The 19920-nt window shown below is 41.3% G+C and overlaps 1 protein-coding gene across 8 annotated transcripts in view; it reads left to right on the forward strand.

Annotated features, from left to right (window-relative positions):
- The window catches only part of ARHGEF9 (Cdc42 guanine nucleotide exchange factor 9), a 208458-nt gene that overhangs the window by 58155 nt on the left and 130383 nt on the right, over nt 1-19920 (forward strand). For 6 of the 8 annotated variants that reach the window (XM_055338832.1, XM_055338827.1, XM_055338828.1 and 3 more), the window contains exon 2: nt 19281-19460. The exons of 1 other annotated variant lie outside the window; for it this stretch is intronic. In XM_055338832.1, the coding sequence (XP_055194807.1) occupies nt 19281-19460 (180 nt within the window). Of the gene's footprint in view, nt 1-13162; nt 13229-19280; nt 19461-19920 lie in introns of those variants that run through there. One more of the 8 variants, XM_055338834.1, reaches the window with a different exon arrangement.

Genomic DNA, 19920 nt, shown 5'->3' on the forward strand with positions numbered 1-19920 from the left:
ACACCTTCTGTTCTTCATGTTTGAGAGTTTAAAGAGGTGGCTAGGGAAGGCTGAACTGCCGAAGTCCTGCCAAGAAGCAGCCACACAGTTTCCCCAGCCCTCTTGACCTTCTCCGATTGACTTACTTCACTCAGCATAATACCCTCCAGTTCCATCCACGTTGAAGCAAACGGGGGGTATTTGTTGTTTCTAATAAAATAAGATACTTTCTCAGGGTCAGAACTTCCATTCCAAGTTGCTTCCTCTGGCAGATGGCAGGTATAGGTATAGGTCTGACCTTGCTTTTCCTAGTTTAGGAAGAAGTCCTTGCTCCTGATGTCCTCCACTTTTCCTCACTGCCTATAGGGTTCCTGAAGAGCCAAAACTATATGATCACCTAAATGTTGCAAACTTGATTTCTGGGAAAAGTTTGGCCCAGCATTGAAAAGCATCTGTAAGGGTAAGAGTGATCCCAGCATAGCTTTGCCCAACCTATTTTATTTTTGAATAAGAAATACATTCACATGATCAAAATCTAAACGATGTAAGTGGGTGCACAGTGAAATACTTCCCTCCTGCTCCTTCCCTCCAACCATTGGCTTCCTCTGCATAGGCATCCAGGGAGTCCTTCCACAGAAATGTTCTATGGATATATAAGCATATATGTATATATTCACTTTTCTCTTTTTATGGTAATATATACACTGTTATATGCCTTGCTATATCATGGAGGTTCTTTGATCCTGTGGGGCATGAGGACGTGCTGTGGAGAGCAGAGATTAAGAGCACTGGTTCTTTTTTTTTTTTTTTAAAGATTTTACTTATTTACTCATGAGAGACACAGAGAGAGGCAGAGACGCAGGCAGAGGGAGAAACTGGCTCCCTGCAGGGAACTTGATGTGAAACTTGATCCAGGACCCCAGGATCACGCCCTGAGCTAAAGGCAGACGCTCAACCACTGAGCCACCCAGGCAGCCCAAGAGCACTGGTTCCAAAGTCAAATTACTTGGGTTTTCATTCTGGCTCTCTGTGACCTTCAGCAATCACTTCATCTCTTCACACCTTGGTTTCTTCATTTTCAAAATGGGGATCAAATAAGTTAGTATATGTAAAAACTTAGATTTACCTCTGACACATAGAAGCACTCAGCCATTTTTTTTATTAGAAGAAAAACATTTTTTGTACTGTGAGTTGGAAGATCTAGGTTCTCTTCTGGCCTCCTCTCCTGGGATAGTTGAATGAATTCCTTTGTCTAAGCCTGTTTTTTCTTTCTTTCTTTCTTTCTTTCTTTCTTTCTTTCTTTCTTTCTTTCAGTAGTGAAACCACTTTATTAATAGCCACTTATTTTGCTGTAGGGTTCATATAAATGAACATGCATGTGCCATGGGTGATGGAAACCACAATCATGTGGGAAGAACAAGTAGAAAAGGCTTTTTTTTCTTTTTTCTCTGCTGGATAGATGGAAATCCTAAAATTGTTTTGATAATATAAGATAGAATTACACACATAAGGGTCAAACTGAGGGTCAGCACAGCACAGATTAAAACAGCCTGTTCCATGGGCCATGTGTCTGAACATGATACCTTCAGGAGGGGAGCAGCATCACAGAGAGAATGATCAATGAAATGGGAGTCACAGAATTTCAGATTTAGCCCCAGAATAACTGGGAAGATTATGACCAACAATCCAGCCAACCAACAGCAAAAAATATGAATTCTGCAGACTCTGCTGCTCATGATGGTTATATAATGCAGGGGCTTGCAAATGGCCACATAGCAGTCATAGGACATGGCAACCAGCAGAAAAAATTCTGTTACAGCAAAGAAGTCAATAAAAAACACTTGGATGACACAAGCATTATAGGTGATGACCTTGTTACCTGTTGCTATGTTATACAAGTACCTGGGAATACAGGCAGTTGTGAATGAGATCTAGGAAGGAAACATTTTGTGAAAAATGGTACATGGGTGTTTTAAGGTGAAGATCCACAAAAGTGAGTATGATGATGGTCAGATTTCCAGTTACATTCAGTGTGTAGGTGAGAAATAGAATAAAATCAGAACTTGTAGCTTAGGGTCATCTGTCAGTCCCAGGAGAATAAATGTTGTTATGGTATAGTTTTTCTTTTTTTTTGTATATTTTTTTATTAGAGTTCAATTTGCCAACATATAGCATAATATCCAGTGCTCATCCCGTCAAGTGCCCCCCTCAGTGCCCATCACCTAGTCACCCCAACCCCTGCTCACCTCCCTTTCCACCACCCCTTGTTCGTTTCCCAGAGTTAGGAGTCTCTCATGTTCTGTCACCCTCACTGATATTCCCACTCATTTTTCTCCTTTCTCCTTTATTCCCTTTCACTATTTTTTATATTCCCCAAATGAATGAGACCATATAATGTTTGTCCTTCTCTGCTTGACTTACTTCACTCAGCATAATACCCTCCAGTTCCATCCACATTGAAGCAAATGGTGGGTATTTGTCGTTTCTAATGGCTGAGTAATATTCCATTATATATATATCCCACATCTTCTTTATCCATTCATCTTTCGATGGACACCGAGGCTCCTTCCACAGTTTGGCTATTGTGGACATTGCTTCTATAAACATTGGGATAGATGTTATTATATTATTTAGGTGTCCTGCCGTTTCACTGCATCTGTATCTTTGAGGTAAATCAAAGTGCAATTGCTGGGTCATAGGGCAGTTCTCTTTTTAACTCTTTGAGGAACCTCCACACAGTTTTCCAGAGTGGCTGTACCAGTTCACATTCCCACCAACAGTACAAGAGGGTTCCCCTTTCTCTACATGCTCTCCAACATTTGTTGTTTTCTGTCTTGTTAATTTTCACCATTCTCACTGGTGTGAGGTCGTATCTAATTGTGGTTTTGATTTGTATTTCCCCGGTGGCAAGTGATGCAGAGCATTTTCTCATGTGCTTGTTGGCCTGCTTTCTTATCTTTAAAATTAAGGTCTTATTCTTACTCTGCTTATCTTCCAGAGCTGCTAGGAGGACACAGTGAGCTTATGAATGTGAAATGATGTGAAAGCAACTTAGAAACTGTAATGTGCTAAGCACATGGAAATGGTGCTGCTTATTCTTTTCATAGAAACTACTTTTGATGTGGGACACCTGAGTGGCCCAGTGGTTGAGCATCTGCCTTCAGCTCACGGCATGATCCTGGAATCCTGGGATTGAGTCCCACACTGGGCTCTTTGCGTGGAGCATGCTTCTCCCTCTGCCTGTGTCTCTGTCATTCTCTGTCTCTCTGTCTGTCATGAATAAATAAATACAATCTTAAAAAAAAGAAACTACTTTGGATGACTTGAACTCAATGGCCTGAGCTGGATGGAGAAGGCATTGCCCTTTCTTCTGGAAGTAGAACACAAAGGCCATCCCTGAGCTGGAGCTCTATTCTGAGTGGAGGTGGTTCATGGTAAAAATTCAAGAGTCAAGTTTTGTCTTTGACCTTTTTATCTCAATGCATACCTCTTCTGACTTCCTTGTTTCCATGTTTTGTTTTGTTTGCCTCCCTTCTATTCCCTTTACCTCCCCTCTGTCTCTTGTCAAAACTTGCTTTATTTTATTTTATTAAAAAATTTTAATTTATATTCTATTTAGTTAACATATAGTGTAATATTGGTTTCAGGAGTAGAATTTAGTGATTCATCACTTACATATAATATCCAATGCTTATCATAACAGGTGCCCTCCTTAATACCCATCACCCATTTAGCCTATCCCCCAAACACGTCCATATCAACCCTCAGTTTGTTCTCTATCATTAAGAGTCTCTTGTGGTTTGCTTTCCTCTTTCTCTCTCTCTTTTTTCCCCTTCCCATATGTTCATCTGTTTTATTTCTTGAATTCCACATGAGAGTGAAATCATATGGTATTTGTCTTTCTCTCACTGACTTATTTCACTTAGCATAATACAATCTAGCTCCATCTATTTCATTGTAAATGGCAAGATTTCATTTCTTTTGATGGCTGAGTAATATTCCTGTGTGTGTGTGTGTACCACATCTTTTTTTAATAAATTAATTTTTATTGGTGTTCAATTTACCAACATACAGAATAACACCCAGTGCTCATCCCGTCAACATCTTCTTTATCCACTCATCAGTTGATGGATATTTGGGCTCTCTCCATAGTTTGGTTATTGTGGACATTGCTGCTATAAACATCAGGGTGCATTTACCCCTTCAAATGTGGATATTTGTATCCTTTTGGTAAATACCTAATAGCGCAATTGCTTGGTCATAGGGTCTAAAAATCTAAAATCTTTTAGATTTTTGAGGAACCTCCATACTCTTTTCCAGAGTGGCTGCACCAGTTTGCAATGCCACCAATACTGTAAATGGTTTCCCCTTTCTCTGTGTCCTCCCCAACATCTGTTGTTTCCTGGATGGTTAATTTTAGTCATTCTGACAGATATGAGGTGGTATTTCATTGTGGTTTTGATTTGTATTTCCTTGATGATGAGTGATTTTGAGCATCTTTTCATGTGTCTGTTAGCCCTCTGGTTGTCTTCTTTGGAAAAATGTCTATTCATGTCTTCTGCCCATTTTTATATGTTTTTTTGGGTGTTGAGTTTATGAAGTTCTTCATAGATTTTGGATACTCACCCTTTATCATATATGTCATTTGCAAATATTTTCTTCAATTTCATAGGCTGCCTTTTAGTTTTGTCGATTGTCTCTTTCACTGTGTAGAAGATTTTTATCTTGATAAAATTAGAAGAGTTCATTTTTGCTTTTGTTACCCTTGCCTCTGGAGATGTATATAGTAACAAGTTGCTATGGCCAGTGCCAAAGAGGTTGCTGTCTATGCTCTCCTCTAGATTGTGATGTTTTCCTTTCTCACATTTAGATCTTTCATTCATTTTGAAATAAATTTTGTGTATAGTGTAAGAAAGTAGTACAGTTTCATTCTTCTGCATGTTGCTGTCCAGTTTTTGCCAACACCATTTGCTGATAAGAGAGTCTTTTTTCCATTGAATATTCTCTCCTGCCCTGTTGAAGATTAGTTGACCATACACTTGTGGGTCCATTTCTGTGTTTTTTATTCTGTTCAATCGATATGTCTGTTTTTGTGCCATACCATACTATCTTGATGATTACAGCTTTGTAATATGGCTTGAAGACCAAAATCACGTTGCCTCCAACTTTTCTTTTCTTTTTCTGTATTGCTTTGGCTATTTGGGGTCTTAAGTGGTTCCATACAAATCTTAGGATTGTTTGTTCTAGCTCCATGAAAAATTCTGATAATATTTCGATAGGGATTGCATTAAATGTGTAGATTGCTTTGGGTAGTATAGACATTTTAACAATGTTTTCTCTCCCAATCCATGAGCATAGACTGTCTTTCCATTTCTTTGTGACCTTTTTAAATTTCTTTCATCAATGTTTTATAGTTTTCAGAGTACATGTCTTTTATATCTTTGGTTAGGTTTATTCCTATGTATATTTTTGTTTTTGGTGCAATTGCAAATGGGATTGATACCTTGATTTCTTTTTCTGGTGCTTCATTATTGGTATATAGAAATTCAAGAGATTCTCTATGTTGGTTTTATATTCAGTAATTTTGCTGAATTCATGTATTAGATCTAGCAGTGTTTTGGTGGAGCCTTTCAGATTTTCTACATAAGAGTGTCATGTCATTTGTGAATAGTAAAAGTTAGACTTCTTTCTTGCCAATTTGGATACTTTTTATTTCTTTTTGTTGTCTGTTTGCTGAGGCCATGACTTCCAGCAGTATGTTAAATAATTATGGTGAGAGTGGGCATCCCTGTCTTGTTCCTGACAGTAGAGGAAAAGCTCTTAGTTTTTCCCCATTGAGAATGACATTAACTGTGGGTCTTTCATATACTGCGTTTATGGTGTTGAGGTATGTTCTGTCAATACCTACTTTGTTGAAGGTTTTTTTTTTTAATCGTTTTTAAAGCTTTTATTTATTTATTCATGACAGAGAGGTAGAGACACAGGCAGAGAAAGAAGCAGGCTCCATGCAGGGAGCCTGACATGGGACTCGATCCCGGGGCTCCAGGATAACACCCCAGGCCGAAGGTGGCGCCAAACCACTGGGCCACCTGGGCTGCCCTGTTGAAGGTTTTTTAAATCAAGAATGGATCCTGTATTTTGCCAAATGCATTTTCTGCATCTGTTGAGAGGATCATATGGTTCTTATCCTTTCTTTTATTAGTGTGAAACCTGCTTTTAGAAGCAAGGCAACAGCATCTTTCAAAGATGACCCCAACTTTCATTTGAGGTAACCTAATCCAAGTAGCTCAGAGAGAATCTAGATCTGCCCAAGTTCATACCACAAATCAGTAACCAAACCAGCCCTGGAGTCCATTCTTCTCATACCATTGTTTTTTCACTAGCATTTGCATTTTATTTTGTTTTAATTTAAAAAAAAATTAAATATTTTATTTATTTATTCATGAGAGACAGAGAGAGAGAGAGGCAGAGACATAGGCAGAAGGAGAAGCAGGCTCCATGCAGGGAGCCTGATGTAGGACTCGATCCTGGGACTCCAGGATCACGGCCTGAGCCGAAGGCAGACACTTAACCACTGAGCCACCCAGGCATCCCGCATTTGCATTTTAGTATGAATTTAAATTTGAAATTCCTTAGGAAAGATATTTGGTGGTGAGAGAAATTCTGCAAGTGTCTGTGTTTAGCCTTCAAAGTGAGGTGTTCTTACCCCTTAATTAACAGGGTCAGACTTTTATGGAGCCCTGGGAGGTAGGAGAGGCAGTAATTGTTATAGTACTGAAGGGGTGATATCTGTAGAGCAGAGGGAGGAAAGAGGACAAGAAAATGTCTAAAACAGTGATCTTCAAAGTGAAGCTAAGGGGAAAGCATGAGAAGTTCTTTATATATTAAATTGCTAATCTCATTACTTAATCTCTATTTTTGTGTAAATTTTATTTAAAAAATAGTAAATTAGTAGTAATTTAGAAACTGGGATAGGTATTCCTTTTTTTTACCAATTGATGATTTTTTTTACCCAAAATAATTGACAACTATCTTTCTGAAATACTGTAGGCTTGGTTTCTAATCTTGGCTCTGCCATTGACTAGATTTACTTGTTAGGTAACTTCTCCTCACTGGAACCTCAGTTTTCTTATCTGTAAAATGTTGGACTGAACTAGGTGTGCTAGTTCTTGAGAATCTCCAGTCCTGAGCTTCTCTAAGTATAAGAATCCACCATCAGGGTCTTGAACCTGGGATAGAGTCAAGAAGCATAGGTTCAAATTCTAGCACTGTACTGGATGCTTTGTCCCTCATTTAGTTGCCCTGGGCCTTCCCTTCTCTGCCCTCATCTCCTTCACCTAGCCCAGACAGATAAAAGGTGTCTTACTTAAGCTTGGCTGACCTACTTGAAATTCTGTTGTTATAAGCAGAACTACTTTTCCTTCAGACAAAGACCCAATGCCATCCCTCACAGGCCTTGAGGGTGGGTCTGATTGTGCTTCTCATGTGTCCTCTTTGACAGCCTCAATTTAGATGTATCCCTTTGTTTGAAGGGAAGCCAACTCAGCCATTCAATCTCCGGGGCCTGATCTAGTGGCTGTTCCCTGAATACCACTGCCATCCACTGATCCAGTATTTACCATGTATGCTGGGAACCCCGGATTGTGCTAGGCTTTGCTATAAACATGGCTCATCTCTGAACAGGAAGAACTGCTGACAGGGACCAAAGGCACTGCATAGTGCCTTGGCCAATGTCTTTTCTCTCACTGTGAACCAACAGGCAGAGGGAAATCAATAAGCCACTGGAAACTATCTTCCCCTTTCTGATGGGCTGTTTAAATGCAGATTTCCTTTCTGGATTGTAAGCACTCCCCAGGAGATAATTACATTGTCTTTGGAAAGGCTCAGAACCTTTGTAAACCTGTGTCCTTGGTGGACATGCTTAGTAGACTTCAAGGTGGTTTAAATTGATTGAAATATATGTATTTTTTCTTTTGTTCTCTAGATAAAGGAACAGGTCAAAATGCTCCTATAAATTCTGTTTCTGTTCTCATCATCTTAGAGCAGATGGTCATGTTTAAAGACCACATTAGAACCATTAGTTCTAACCTATCTCCTCCTCTGCTCCTCCCCCCACCTACAGCCCTCCTTCCCCTACAATATTTTAACACGACATCTGTCAAATGGATAAAAAATGACTTTCCTTTATTCGTTTTGCCTTGCCCACCCACCCTCTGGCTGTGGTGTTGATGAGTATAGAACTATGCATGTGGGAGGCATGGAGGACAGATTCTTCATGTGGTTCTAGTCCCCTCCCCCTCCCCTTCTGTAAACCTAGAGAAGCCCCACCCCCACTTCTCCAGAAAGTCCAAGGCTGGCCTTCAAGTCACAATCCAGGAAAAGTTAAGGATCCCAGGGTTGGTCCCAGTAGAACCACATGAAGAAATTCAAGAATCCAGATGCAGATTCCTAGATAGGTCTAGGTCACCTCAGGGACTGGGGGCTCTTTGAGCTCCCCACCTCTTCCCTAGGTTTGGCCTGGCCATCTCTCAAGGTTTGAAGGCAACAAAGAGACTCCAGTGGGTGGCTGGAAATTAGTACTCACAGCAAGTCCAAGAAGCAGCTCACAATGCCCAGGACAGGAGTATTTTGGAGATGGAGCCCAAGCTGACTCAAGAGACAGGTGGGGTCAGAGTAACCTCCAGTTTGGAATGGTATGCTTCTGTCTCAACTCATGGAGAGAGCATTCCTGAGTCATTCTCTATTTGTTTTACTAATAATTTGTCTCTTAGAATATTAGAGTCTGACTTGAATAGACTGAGCACAGCTCTTGGAAATTGCTTCTAGACTATAGGATAGAGACATGCTGTAAGGATTTTTTTCATTAGGGCCACTAGGGCTAAAGGTCAGGGCAGGGGCCAGAGTAGAGGTACAAGAGAACAGGTACAGATAGCCTCTCAAGGCAGACTGAGAAGATCCTCCTGAACAAACTACTGTAACTGCTTAACCTGCCTGGAATCTAATACAAGGAGAAGCCAGGAGACAGAGTTTCAGAAATTCTGGTTTCCTCGAAATGATCCAGCGCAGTAAGATGAAATTCTTGTATTTCAGACTCTGGTTCTAGTAAGTTTAAGATGCTTGGTTTCAATATGATGTATGATTCAGGATCACTTGGGCTGCTTTTTTAAGAAGTCTGTGGTGATTTTGAGCAGCAGGTCTGTGGACCACACATTGAAAGACTAGTCTAATGGATCGGAGACATCTGGGTAATGCCAAAAGATCCTAGAATAACTTGACAGTAACTATTATTTCCAGTATTTTGGACATTCAGGGTAATGTTTATCATGTTGGGAGATGCTCTGGGTGGGAGACTTCTCTAGCCAACAGAATCATGGTTGGTTGGTGGTCCAGAAACATGTCTTTTCCATGATCTGCCCAATCCTTGACCTATTTGGCTGCATTTTCTCTAAAGGACTTAATTCTTCAACAAGACCAGACTCTTAACATCATGAACTTTGGGGCAGTAGCTAGGTCTCACTTTACTAACTCCTGGGCCTGTTAGGTTGAGCTAGTGGCTGAGTTTCATGTCAGAAGAGTCCATTGCGAAGGTCCAGACCAAGCAAATAACTCCCCTTCTTTCATATATGTTTGGTCACTATTATAGCTAAGATCACATGTAGCTTCTTTGGAAGAGCTACAGAAAGGTGTAGCCTTTTGTTATTAGTCTATAATGAATGAGGAAAATGTCCTTCATACCTTAGGAAGCTCATCTAGGATTCCCAAACTTTTAGGTTCTGGCTTATTTTTTTTTATGATAGTTACACACACACACACACACACACACAGAGAGAGAGAGAGAGAGAGAGAGAGAGAGAGAGAGGCAGAGACACAGGCAGAGACACAGGCAGAGGGAGAAGCAGGCTCCATGCACCGGGAGCCCGACGTGGGACTCGATCCCGGGTCTCCAGGATCACGCCCTGGGCCAAAGGCAGGCGCCAAACCGCTGCGCCACCCAGGGATCCCTAGGTTCTGGCTTATGACCAAAGTATATATTGGCCTTTGGTTCAGGTGATACATTTTGCTGACCTGACCCTCATCTAGGCCCACCTTTCTAAATCAAGCCAGTCCAGCTAGGTTTTGTGTCTGTCAGGTGTTACTGAAACTAACCATAGATATTTTATTTTAAAAGATACTTTATTTTATTAAAGTGAAAAATGGATGGTACGATGGGACATTGAAGGAAGCCAATGTCCAAATCACATGAACAAAGTAGGGAAAAAATGATCATGTCATGAAAAGATGATATTTGCATACTTCCTTTCAGTACATTTAGAGCCATAATCACTTAAATTCATTAATTATTATGCTCAGAAACGAAATTATTTAGTGGGTGATAGCAACACCCAGATTAAAGCCAAAATCAACTTGACGGGATGAGCACTGGGTGTTATTCTATATGTTGGCAAAGTGAACACCAATAAAAAATAAATTAAAAAAAAAAGCCAAAATCAGCCAGGTGTGAACTATTAAGTCATCAGGGAAAAAAACCAATTGGAATTTAAAAAATATTCATAGTGGTGTTTTTCTTACTGGGAATCTTTTCTCTTTTCCTTGATGACCATCAAGCACCTGTGTACATCTTCAGCAAAAACCAGCAGCCCACCCCACAAACCACCTGGCCATAAATCCTGTCAACAACAGACTGTTCTATAGGCCACCTGGTACATATTTTGTAAATAATTTTCTTAGCCCCATAGTATGTTCTGAGACCTGACAGAGATGCTAATTCTGTTGTTGTGATCTGCCTCAGAACTTGCCTTATTTTAAGGCTTAGACTGTAGAGGCTAAAAACAGTGCTGTTCATTATGAATTAAGCAGATTGTTTAGATCTACTGTTCACAAGTGTATACTCTGGTTGTTTGGAGAATAACACTCTGGTTGACAACTTGAATAAATCCATATTGCCTTATTTTCTTTTTATCCTACTTAGAAATTAGTGAAAGAGGCAAAGGGAGAAAGGATACAATCTAGTCATCAGGTGAGGGATTAATGAACAGGCAAGTCAAGATCACACAACTAAGAAGGGGCAGCCTAGTTCCAGTGTTCCTGTACTTAACCATGGATATAACTTTGGGTAAATCAGAGGCACAGAAGTAGGAGTATATCTGCCTGCAAGAGAATCCATTGGCCAGAGTGGAAGGTCCTTGCCAGGGTCAAGATAAGGGCTGGATCCATAGGCGGGGCTTTGCAAGACTGACAGGAGAGAGTTGTTGAGGCTTCTTGAGTGTGGATAGTTTCACAAGCAAAGAAGTTCTGAGAAATGCATCATTAAGGAGTTGCTTGGTAGCAGGAAGGCCAATTGGGATACAACTTAGGTGATAAGGGCTGGACCTAGGATGGGAGGTTGGATATAGAAGGTCATATCTGAGAGACATCTGGAAGGAAAAATCAGCAAGCCAAGAAGAGGTATCAGAAATGGGAAAATTTAGGAAGGAGGGGAATGGGGGTATATGATGAGTTTTACATATGTTTTATTGGAGGTGATAGCAGGCCATCCAGTGAAATGAAGAGCAGGAAGTTTGAAATATGAAAGTGGAGGTAAGAGAGCTGATGTCATGAGGAAAATGATTTGTCTGACTTTTAGTCAAGAGCTAAAGTGGTTTCTCAGCTTTCCCAGCCAGTCTGACTAGCCTGTCACCAGCAATGCCTGAATGAGTTATATTCAGGAAGGGGCTAGTTAGCTCCAAGTTCTCATTTTCCTAAGAGCAGTAAAAGCATCCTATCATGCACACAGGAGGGTAAGAAAAAATATGCTGTAATAATGAAATATCTGTCCTTTGAGAAGCTGAAATGCTAGCCTCAATAGAAAGCTAGAAGTGGAAGCAAATTAAGAGGTTGTCTGTCTGGTTCAAGTCTGTAACTTGACTAATAAAGAAACCGAGACAGGTAAAGGATTTGCCCAAGATCATTCAATGAGCAGAGCTTCTTCCAATAGCCAGTCTTTGCTGCACATCATGGTGCCTCCTAGCTGTTGTTGGAACAGCCCAGGTCACACCTTTCCAGAAGTGGGGGAGATTATTGTCCTTGAACACTTTGAGCAATATAGCCAGAATCTGTTTATAAGACTGCATTAAAAAGGCTATTCAGGAGAGAGAATAAAATCCCATCCTATTTTAGATGTGCTTAAAAGGAACAAAGGAAAGGATTTTGCTCTTGTCCATGCCTAGCTGTTGAGGGAGGGGACCTTCTGAGAGGATGGGGCAGGTACCAATGGAGAAAACCGTTTAGAGGCAAAAAAAATGCCTCAAGTACCTTCTTATCCTCCTGTGAAACTTCTCAGAAGGAAGGTCCAACTCAGCTACCTTCATGGCAATTGACACATTTGCTATTCTGCCCAACATATGTTTATTTTTTAATGTTTTCTGCTACTCCTTGCCATTAAAACTCTAATATTTCTGGTAGTCACCTAGGCTAATTAAATAACTATTTAGGGGTGGTACTGTTCAGCTAGAGGGCAAAAGCAAAAAATGGAAGACAAGTGCTATGTCTCTGGATAACCTGGGATCCCAGGGTTTTTTCTATGTTTGCAAGGCCTGGCATTATGCATACTCCTTACATGACCCAGAGTATCCTTTCTCAGACTTACCAACCACTGAGGAAGACTTTGAGGATCGTCAGGGAGCCCAACTTACAGGGTAACATGGGAATCTCTGGGAATAATGAGGCACCAAGAGAGTCAAGGGTGAAACCTAGACTATGAAGGTCCTCCAGGGCAGTGATTCACCAAGTGTGTCTTTGAACCAGCAGCATAGGCATCACCTGGAAACTTCTACTTAAGACCAATGAATTGGGGCACCTGGGAGGGTCAGTCAGTTAAACATCTGCCTTCAGCTCAGGTCATGATCCTGATCGCAGGGTGCTGGGATTGAGCCTCATATTTGGCTTCCTGCTCAGTGCGGAGCTTGCTTCTTCCTCTCCCTCTGCCACTACCCCCAGCTCATGCTTTGCTGTCTCGATCTCTCTCTCTCTCTCTCTCTCTCTCTCTCTCTCTCAAATAAATAAATAAAAATCTTTCTTTTTAAAAGGCCAACTGAATCAGAAACTCAAACTTGGAGGTCTAGTAATATATGTTTTAACAAGCCTTCCAGAGGTTGAGAACTACTACTCAAGATCATTCACAGGATGTGCTGATATGCCTGGAAAGAGAAACCAGCTGGGAGCCTTCTCTCTCTGCCTTCTTGTGGGTGACTGGCAAAAGCAAAGCTATACAGTAAGGCCTACTAAAGATTCAAATCTGCTCTACCACCTGTAACTGAATGACTGTGAGCTACTTGGTTAATGCCACAGGTTATCTTCAGTTAAAAAATAGGGTTATTAATGTTTACCTTGGAGAGTTAGAGATTGAGATCACAAAGTCCCTTGCCCAGTGCTTAATACATGTTTTTTTAAGATTTTTATTTATTTATTCATGAGATACACACACACAGAGGCAGAGACACAGGCAGAGGGAGAAGCAGGCTCCACGCAGGGAGCCCAATGGGGGACTCGATACAGGGGCTCCAGGATCACGCCCTGTGCTGAAGGCAGGCACTAAACCGCTGGGCCACCCAGGGATCCCCCTAACATATGTTTTCAACAAATATGTTTATTCCTCCCTCCGTCCTTTTCTTCCTCCCTGTTTTACTTTTTTTGTCACTTCTTCCCTGCCTTTTTTCCTTCCACCTAAAAGGGCCCCCAGCCTACTCCAAGTTAGCTGTAGACACATGCCACATTGTTGACAAGAGACCAGGCTTAGAAGTCAGTCTCTTAGAGGTCAGTGCCTCTAGGGTGTGGTGGTCATATTTCCAGGGTAAAAATCAGGAAACATGGGTCTGATAACAGATGTATCTACTTGTAGTATCGATGGGATAGAATGTTTGAAATTAGGATTATCCTGGGAAACCTAGACAAAAATAAATAGGATATCATCTTTTAAGAAATATATTATGACTCTTCCCCCTCCCCATCTTCTTATTCATGTCCAAAAAGGTCTTTGGTGTACGGGTGCAGAACACTGTGTGTCCCACTCACTGGCAAGTCTGAGCAAGAGCCAACCTATATTTGGTGCTATACCTGAAATGTCCTGGGGATTAGGAATTATTCTGTTAGAAGTCATACCAGCACTTTCCCAAGGCCGGGAGCTATTGGGGTACCTATTTCTTGGCTTTATATTGGGCTTGTAGGATGAAGGGTGGGGATAATTGGGAAATTTAAGGCTTTTGCTTAGGGGAGGAATATAAACTAGTTTAAGATATAAAGAATTTAACCCCTGATATAGCCACTCTCAAATGGCCTTTTCTTGGCTTTCTTCCTTTTATAGCTCTGTACCATTCAATAATATCAGCTCCAGCTACCTAAAACTCTTGTCCTTCACCTTTGCAAGATTACACTCCGTGGTGTCCTACTTATGTACCAAAAGCTTCATTTTGGGTTGTTTCTCTGGCTTCTCTTCTCTTCCTGACCTCTCATTGTTGTTGTTTCCCTAGGTTTTGGGTCTTCTTTCTTAGCACTTTGTTCCAGGGCAAACTTCCTTTATTTCCACAATTTCTGGGCCATTGATTCCAAAACCTATACAACTATCTCTCCTGACATATCTTGAACTTCAAATATGCCTTCATGTCCTTCTGGCCCCCTATATTCAACACATTGAAGAGAAAATTTGTCACCTCTTTTTACCCTCCCAAATGAGCATTTCTTTGTGTAGTTTACCCTCATGCTTTAATCATCACACTTTGACTTGAAACACCTCCTCCACCCCTAAATCAACTTTGATTTCTTCCTTTTCCTCAAATTAAATTTTAGAGCCTTCAAACAGAACTCCTGCCTACCTTTCAAGCTTTCCTTCCCACACCCCAAGCCCCTCTTCCCAGCCCTTTCCAAACTCTATTACCTCTTTGCTATCAAATTACCTGTAGTCCTTACCTTTGAGAACTTTTGTAGTCTCACTCCTCATTTCTCTGCCTCAAATGCCTCTATCTGTTACAATCCTACCCATTTTTTAAGATCTATCTTCAGTGTCCCACACAATCATTCTAGAGCCCAATAGGCACATATATTACTCCCTTCCTCTGAAGCCTTGTACTAGGCCAACATATACTAAGCGCTGCAGTAGGCACTGCATATCTAGTGCTCAGTTTACCCTCTCTACAACCCTGAGGCAGGTATTATCCCCATTTTGTCTATAAAGAAACTGAAGCCCAGGGTTGTATAGCTTGAAACTATTGTCCTTGGCTTCTGTGATATTGCACTTCTCGGTATCCTGATTACATGCTGAAAGTTCCTTTTTGGTTTGTTTCTCTGGCTCTTCCTTTCCTCACCTCCCATTGTCACTGTTACTTTCTAAGGTAGAAAAGCCAAGAATTGAAGCTAGTTTTGCTTGTCTTAACCATATTTGCATATTGCTTGAAAGACATTCACTGTTGGTTCTTGAAGGGTCTTTGATCTTCAGTTGTGGACTGTGTCTGAATCACAGTAAGAAGACTCCTGTATATAGATAGTGGGGGTCACTGAATGAGTGTTGGATGGAAAATGGATGAGCAAAGTGCATATTTATTTTAAAAACCATAACAAGTTAAGTCAATCCTGTACAAAAAAAGGGAGATTTGAGACCAATTTCAAACCCAGATTTAATTCACTGTTAAAACAATCCAGAGGATGGGTGAGTAGTATCCCCTTATTCCTGCTTCTGTTTGTGATTGAAGAGCACAGGAGCCCCATACAACTCCTTCTCTCGTGTATTAGCCCTTCTTTCATGTCTGCACACATATCCATCAAGTCTAGGTTTAGTATATTAAAATGGAAACAGGTAGATATGTAGAATTATCCATGTTTAACAGGTAAAGAAACTGATCCGGGATGCCTGGGTGGCTCAGCAGTTTGACATCTGCCTTCGGCCCAGGGCATGATCCTGGAGACCCGGGATTGAGTCCCACGTCGGGCTCCCTGCATGGAGCCTGCTTCTCTCTCTCTGCCTGTGTCTCTGCCTCTCTCTCTGTATCTCTCATGAATAAATAAATAAAATCTTTAAAAAAAATAAAGAAACTGACCCAATGGCACCATAGTTTATAAGAGCAGATACTCTAAAGCCATACTGTAGCTTCATTTGAATTATATCTTTAATACTTACTTTCTATGTAAATTTGGGAAAATTATTTAATCTCTCTGAGCTTCAGTATCCTTATCTATAAGATAGGAATAATAATATTATTTCCTCAAAGGGCTTCTGTGAGGCTTTAATGGATTAATGTGTGTAAAGTGCTTGGAATAGTGCCTGACATAGAGCAATACTCTATATTGACTAATATCATCATCATTATCATTACACCTTTAGCAAGTAGCAGAGGAAGGTCTTAAATCCAAGTGTTCTTTTCTACCTTCTCTATCTATGATGTTACTTTGGGGGAACAGTGGTCCAGGAAGCTGGCCATCGTATGACTGTAGGCAAGTTACTCCTGCTATATCATACCTGATCTATAGAATGAAGGCTTATGGGTGATGGTCTTTGAAATGCTGTCCAATTCTTACTGTCTTTGATTCTATGTAGGCCCTGACAATAGGTTTACAATTGGTTTATGACCACTGGATCCTAGATTGGCCTTGTCTAGTGTATAGCTGGGCTCTGTGATCTGAGGGCCCAGGCAGGTCAGCTGGACTAAATGGGGACACGAGTGAGCCAACTGCTCTTGAGAAAAGCTGAACATAAAATTGCTAAAAAGATGACTGTACTGTAGAAAGAGCACAGACAGTGAAATCAGCCAGACCTGGGCCTAGAGTACCTCAGACAGCATCACAGGTAGCATCATGAGCAGAGGATTGGTAATTGATATTAAAATATGCTTGACCTTTGGTAAAAAGTCGAGGATATAGATTTAAGCCATAAGCCTTCATGGTGTTGTGAGTTGGGGCTGTATATTCTTTTTTTAAGATTTTATTTATTTATTCATGAGAGACACAGGCAGAGGGAGAAGCAGGCTCCACGCAGGGAGCCCGACGTGGGACTCCATTCCGGGTCTCCAGGATCATGCCCTGGGCTGAAGGCAGCGCTAAACCACTGAGCAACCCAGGCTGCCCGGGGCTGTATATTCTTATTGAACTCTAACAACACCAGCTGGAACATATCTGTCAGGAGAGGGAGATTTTCTTTATGGAGATTTATTTTATTGAGACCAGTAACCAGCAATTCTCCACTGAGGCCAGAACAAGAAGAAATTGACTTTTAGTGCAATTGGAAGAAAGCAATTTCAACATAAAAAAAAATCTCATAGACAGGGCCACTGGTGGGCTAAAGGTGGCTGTCCATATCTCCTTCTCTGTAGTTCCCTATGAATAGGAGTCATCTGCTTTGTAATATTAGGGATGGAGTTCTATGAATTCAGTATAGCTAATGAGTAGACATTGGTAGTATCATGGGTGTTAGAGCATATGCAGTCAGAAGGCCAGGCTCCATAATTTTTTATTTGTATGACTGGACAAAGGACAGGTCACCTCTCTGAGCCTCAGTTCCCTTATCTTTAAAATGTGGGTAATAGGGCAGCCTGGGTGGCTCAGCGGTTTAGCACTGCCTTCAGCCCAGTGTGTGATCCTAGAGACCTGGGATCGAGTCCCATGTCGGGCTCCCTGCATGGAGCCTGCTTCTTCTTCTGCCTGTGTCTCTGCCTCTCTCTCTCTCTCTCTGTCTCTCATGAATAAATAAATAAAATCTTTGAAAAATATATGGGTAATAGTGAGATGTAGTCATTCAGTAAGGATTAAGTGATACAGTAGATATGAATATATTTTTGTAAATAGTGAAGCATGAGGTCATTGAAAGGGGTGTTATAAAAGCCCTGTTGGAAATCTTGTTTGCATCCATGGTGCGGAGCTCCCAGTATGCCTTACCTGACCAACAGAATGACTTAACTAAGTCAAATTCAGTATGGGGTGTATTTTCCTATGTATGTAATGTGTTATGTGTTAATTTCATGACCATAGGGTTATTCTTCAGTTGGTATATTGAAAGGCAGACCTATGTGAGAGGATGCATGTTACATATTCTGTCTCTGTTGTCTTTGAACTGTTGCCTTTGGTCTTGTGGAGCTACAGTTACCTTGGGGAATCAGTCCTTCATCAAAGCAGACTGATGGAAAAGTTGACTTCTAGACAACATATTCAGAAATTTAGTTCTAAGGGAAAAGTTCTTAAATCTTTTGCCTCGACAGGCCATATGTTCTCTGTTCTGGGATCTGTTTCTCTAAATGCTAGGAAGATTGATGGCCTATATAGGCTGGAACCAATTGGGGAAAAAGGAAAACGAACAACACAGGGGTCAGGATGGCACCCAGAAAGAGACAGACTATTCCCCCACCCTTATCCTTATCACTATGCTTAGGCGAATGTTATGAGTGTGTGTGTGTGTGTGTGTGTGTGTGTGTGTGTGACATGGCACTGGGATAGATGTCTTCCTGTTGTTGTGTGTAGCCCAGTCCTGCTGGTCACAAAGTTTAATGACCAGGGTTAAGGTCTTTGCACAGCCCCTGCCTTGCTGGGTGATCCTGAGCTCACTCTTTAACTTCCTTATGGCTCAGTTATGCCATCTATCAAATGCAGGATTCAACCTAGACTCCATATGTATCTCACAGGGTGGTGGTAAAAAAATCACTGAGTAAATCTGTGCCAAGGTTGAGTAAGGCATCACAGAAAGCCATATTCTTTCATACCCATGACTTCTCTGGATGGCATAATGTGTGGGTGAGAAAAAGAGTCTGCAGTACTGGAGTCCATTGTGTGTGAGGAATGCCATGGTCTGTAACCCTTTGGGGGTGGGGTACAGTGGTGTTAAATAATGTAACACCAATTCTCAATTGGTCATTTCCAACGAGGAGGAGAAAAAGGGGAGGAACACAGAGAATTTAGAACAAATATTTTTGAGCTTCATTTTAGCTTTTGATTTCAACCTCTTCATCCATTCCAGACCTAGGACTGCCTTGAAGCACCAAGGGAAGATGCACTGGAACCTTCTTTCTTCTCTGGGGAAGGAGCTTATGAGTAGGAATAAAAGCATGAGGCCTGTGTAGTCCATATTCACATTCTGGGTCATCCCACCCACTGGCTAATGGAAAGTTGACAAGTATTGTTTGTCTTGTGGTCCAGTGGAGCTTGTGCTCCCAGTGCCATCTCCCTCTCCCCAGCCCTTCACCACTAATATGTCAGCTTTTCCATAAATAGTAGAGTTGTGTGGGTGGGGTAAAGTGCAAGTAAGGTAGCCAGCTGTGTGGACTGAACACATTCTCATTTTGTCTCCTAAGCTGATCACTGGAGATTCCATCGTTAGTGCTGAGGCAGTATGGGATCACGTCACCATGGCCAACCGGGAGTTGGCATTTAAAGCTGGCGACGTCATCAAAGTCTTGGATGCTTCCAACAAGGATTGGTGGTGGGGCCAGATCGACGATGAGGAGGGATGGTTTCCTGCCAGCTTTGTGAGGGTGAGTGTCAGCCTTCACTCTCCTCTCCTGTCTCCTTGGCTACCTGCCCATGGCTTTCCCCTCACCAGCCTCTGTTTTTCTGCTCATTTCTCTTCCGGTGGCTCCTCTCACATTCCCCCTACCTTTTTTTGTTTTTGTCTTTTACCCAGGACTTAGGCCTTCTTTAATCTTTTCCCTTCTAATTTTGAGTCTTTTCTTTTCTTTTTTTTCCCCCTTATTTAATTTAACAATCCCCATATTCTGCCTCCTGACTCTGACGTGTTGTGACTTTGTACAAATCAGTTCCCTTTTGGTCTGGATGGTTTTTGAAGACTCTTTTAACTCTATATTGCTTTGAACTTACTTTTCTTATCTCTTTTCTTTTATTACTTTCCTTGTCTCCCCTTTTTTGTTCTTTCTTTTTATAGATCCCTCTCTTTCCTTCCCCTCCTTATTCCTCTGTCTGCTTTGCCTTCTTTCT

Source organism: Nyctereutes procyonoides, unplaced genomic scaffold (assembly GCF_905146905.1).
Source record: "Nyctereutes procyonoides isolate TBG_1078 unplaced genomic scaffold, NYPRO_anot_genome, whole genome shotgun sequence".
Classification (NCBI taxonomy): domain Eukaryota; kingdom Metazoa; phylum Chordata; class Mammalia; order Carnivora; family Canidae; genus Nyctereutes; species Nyctereutes procyonoides.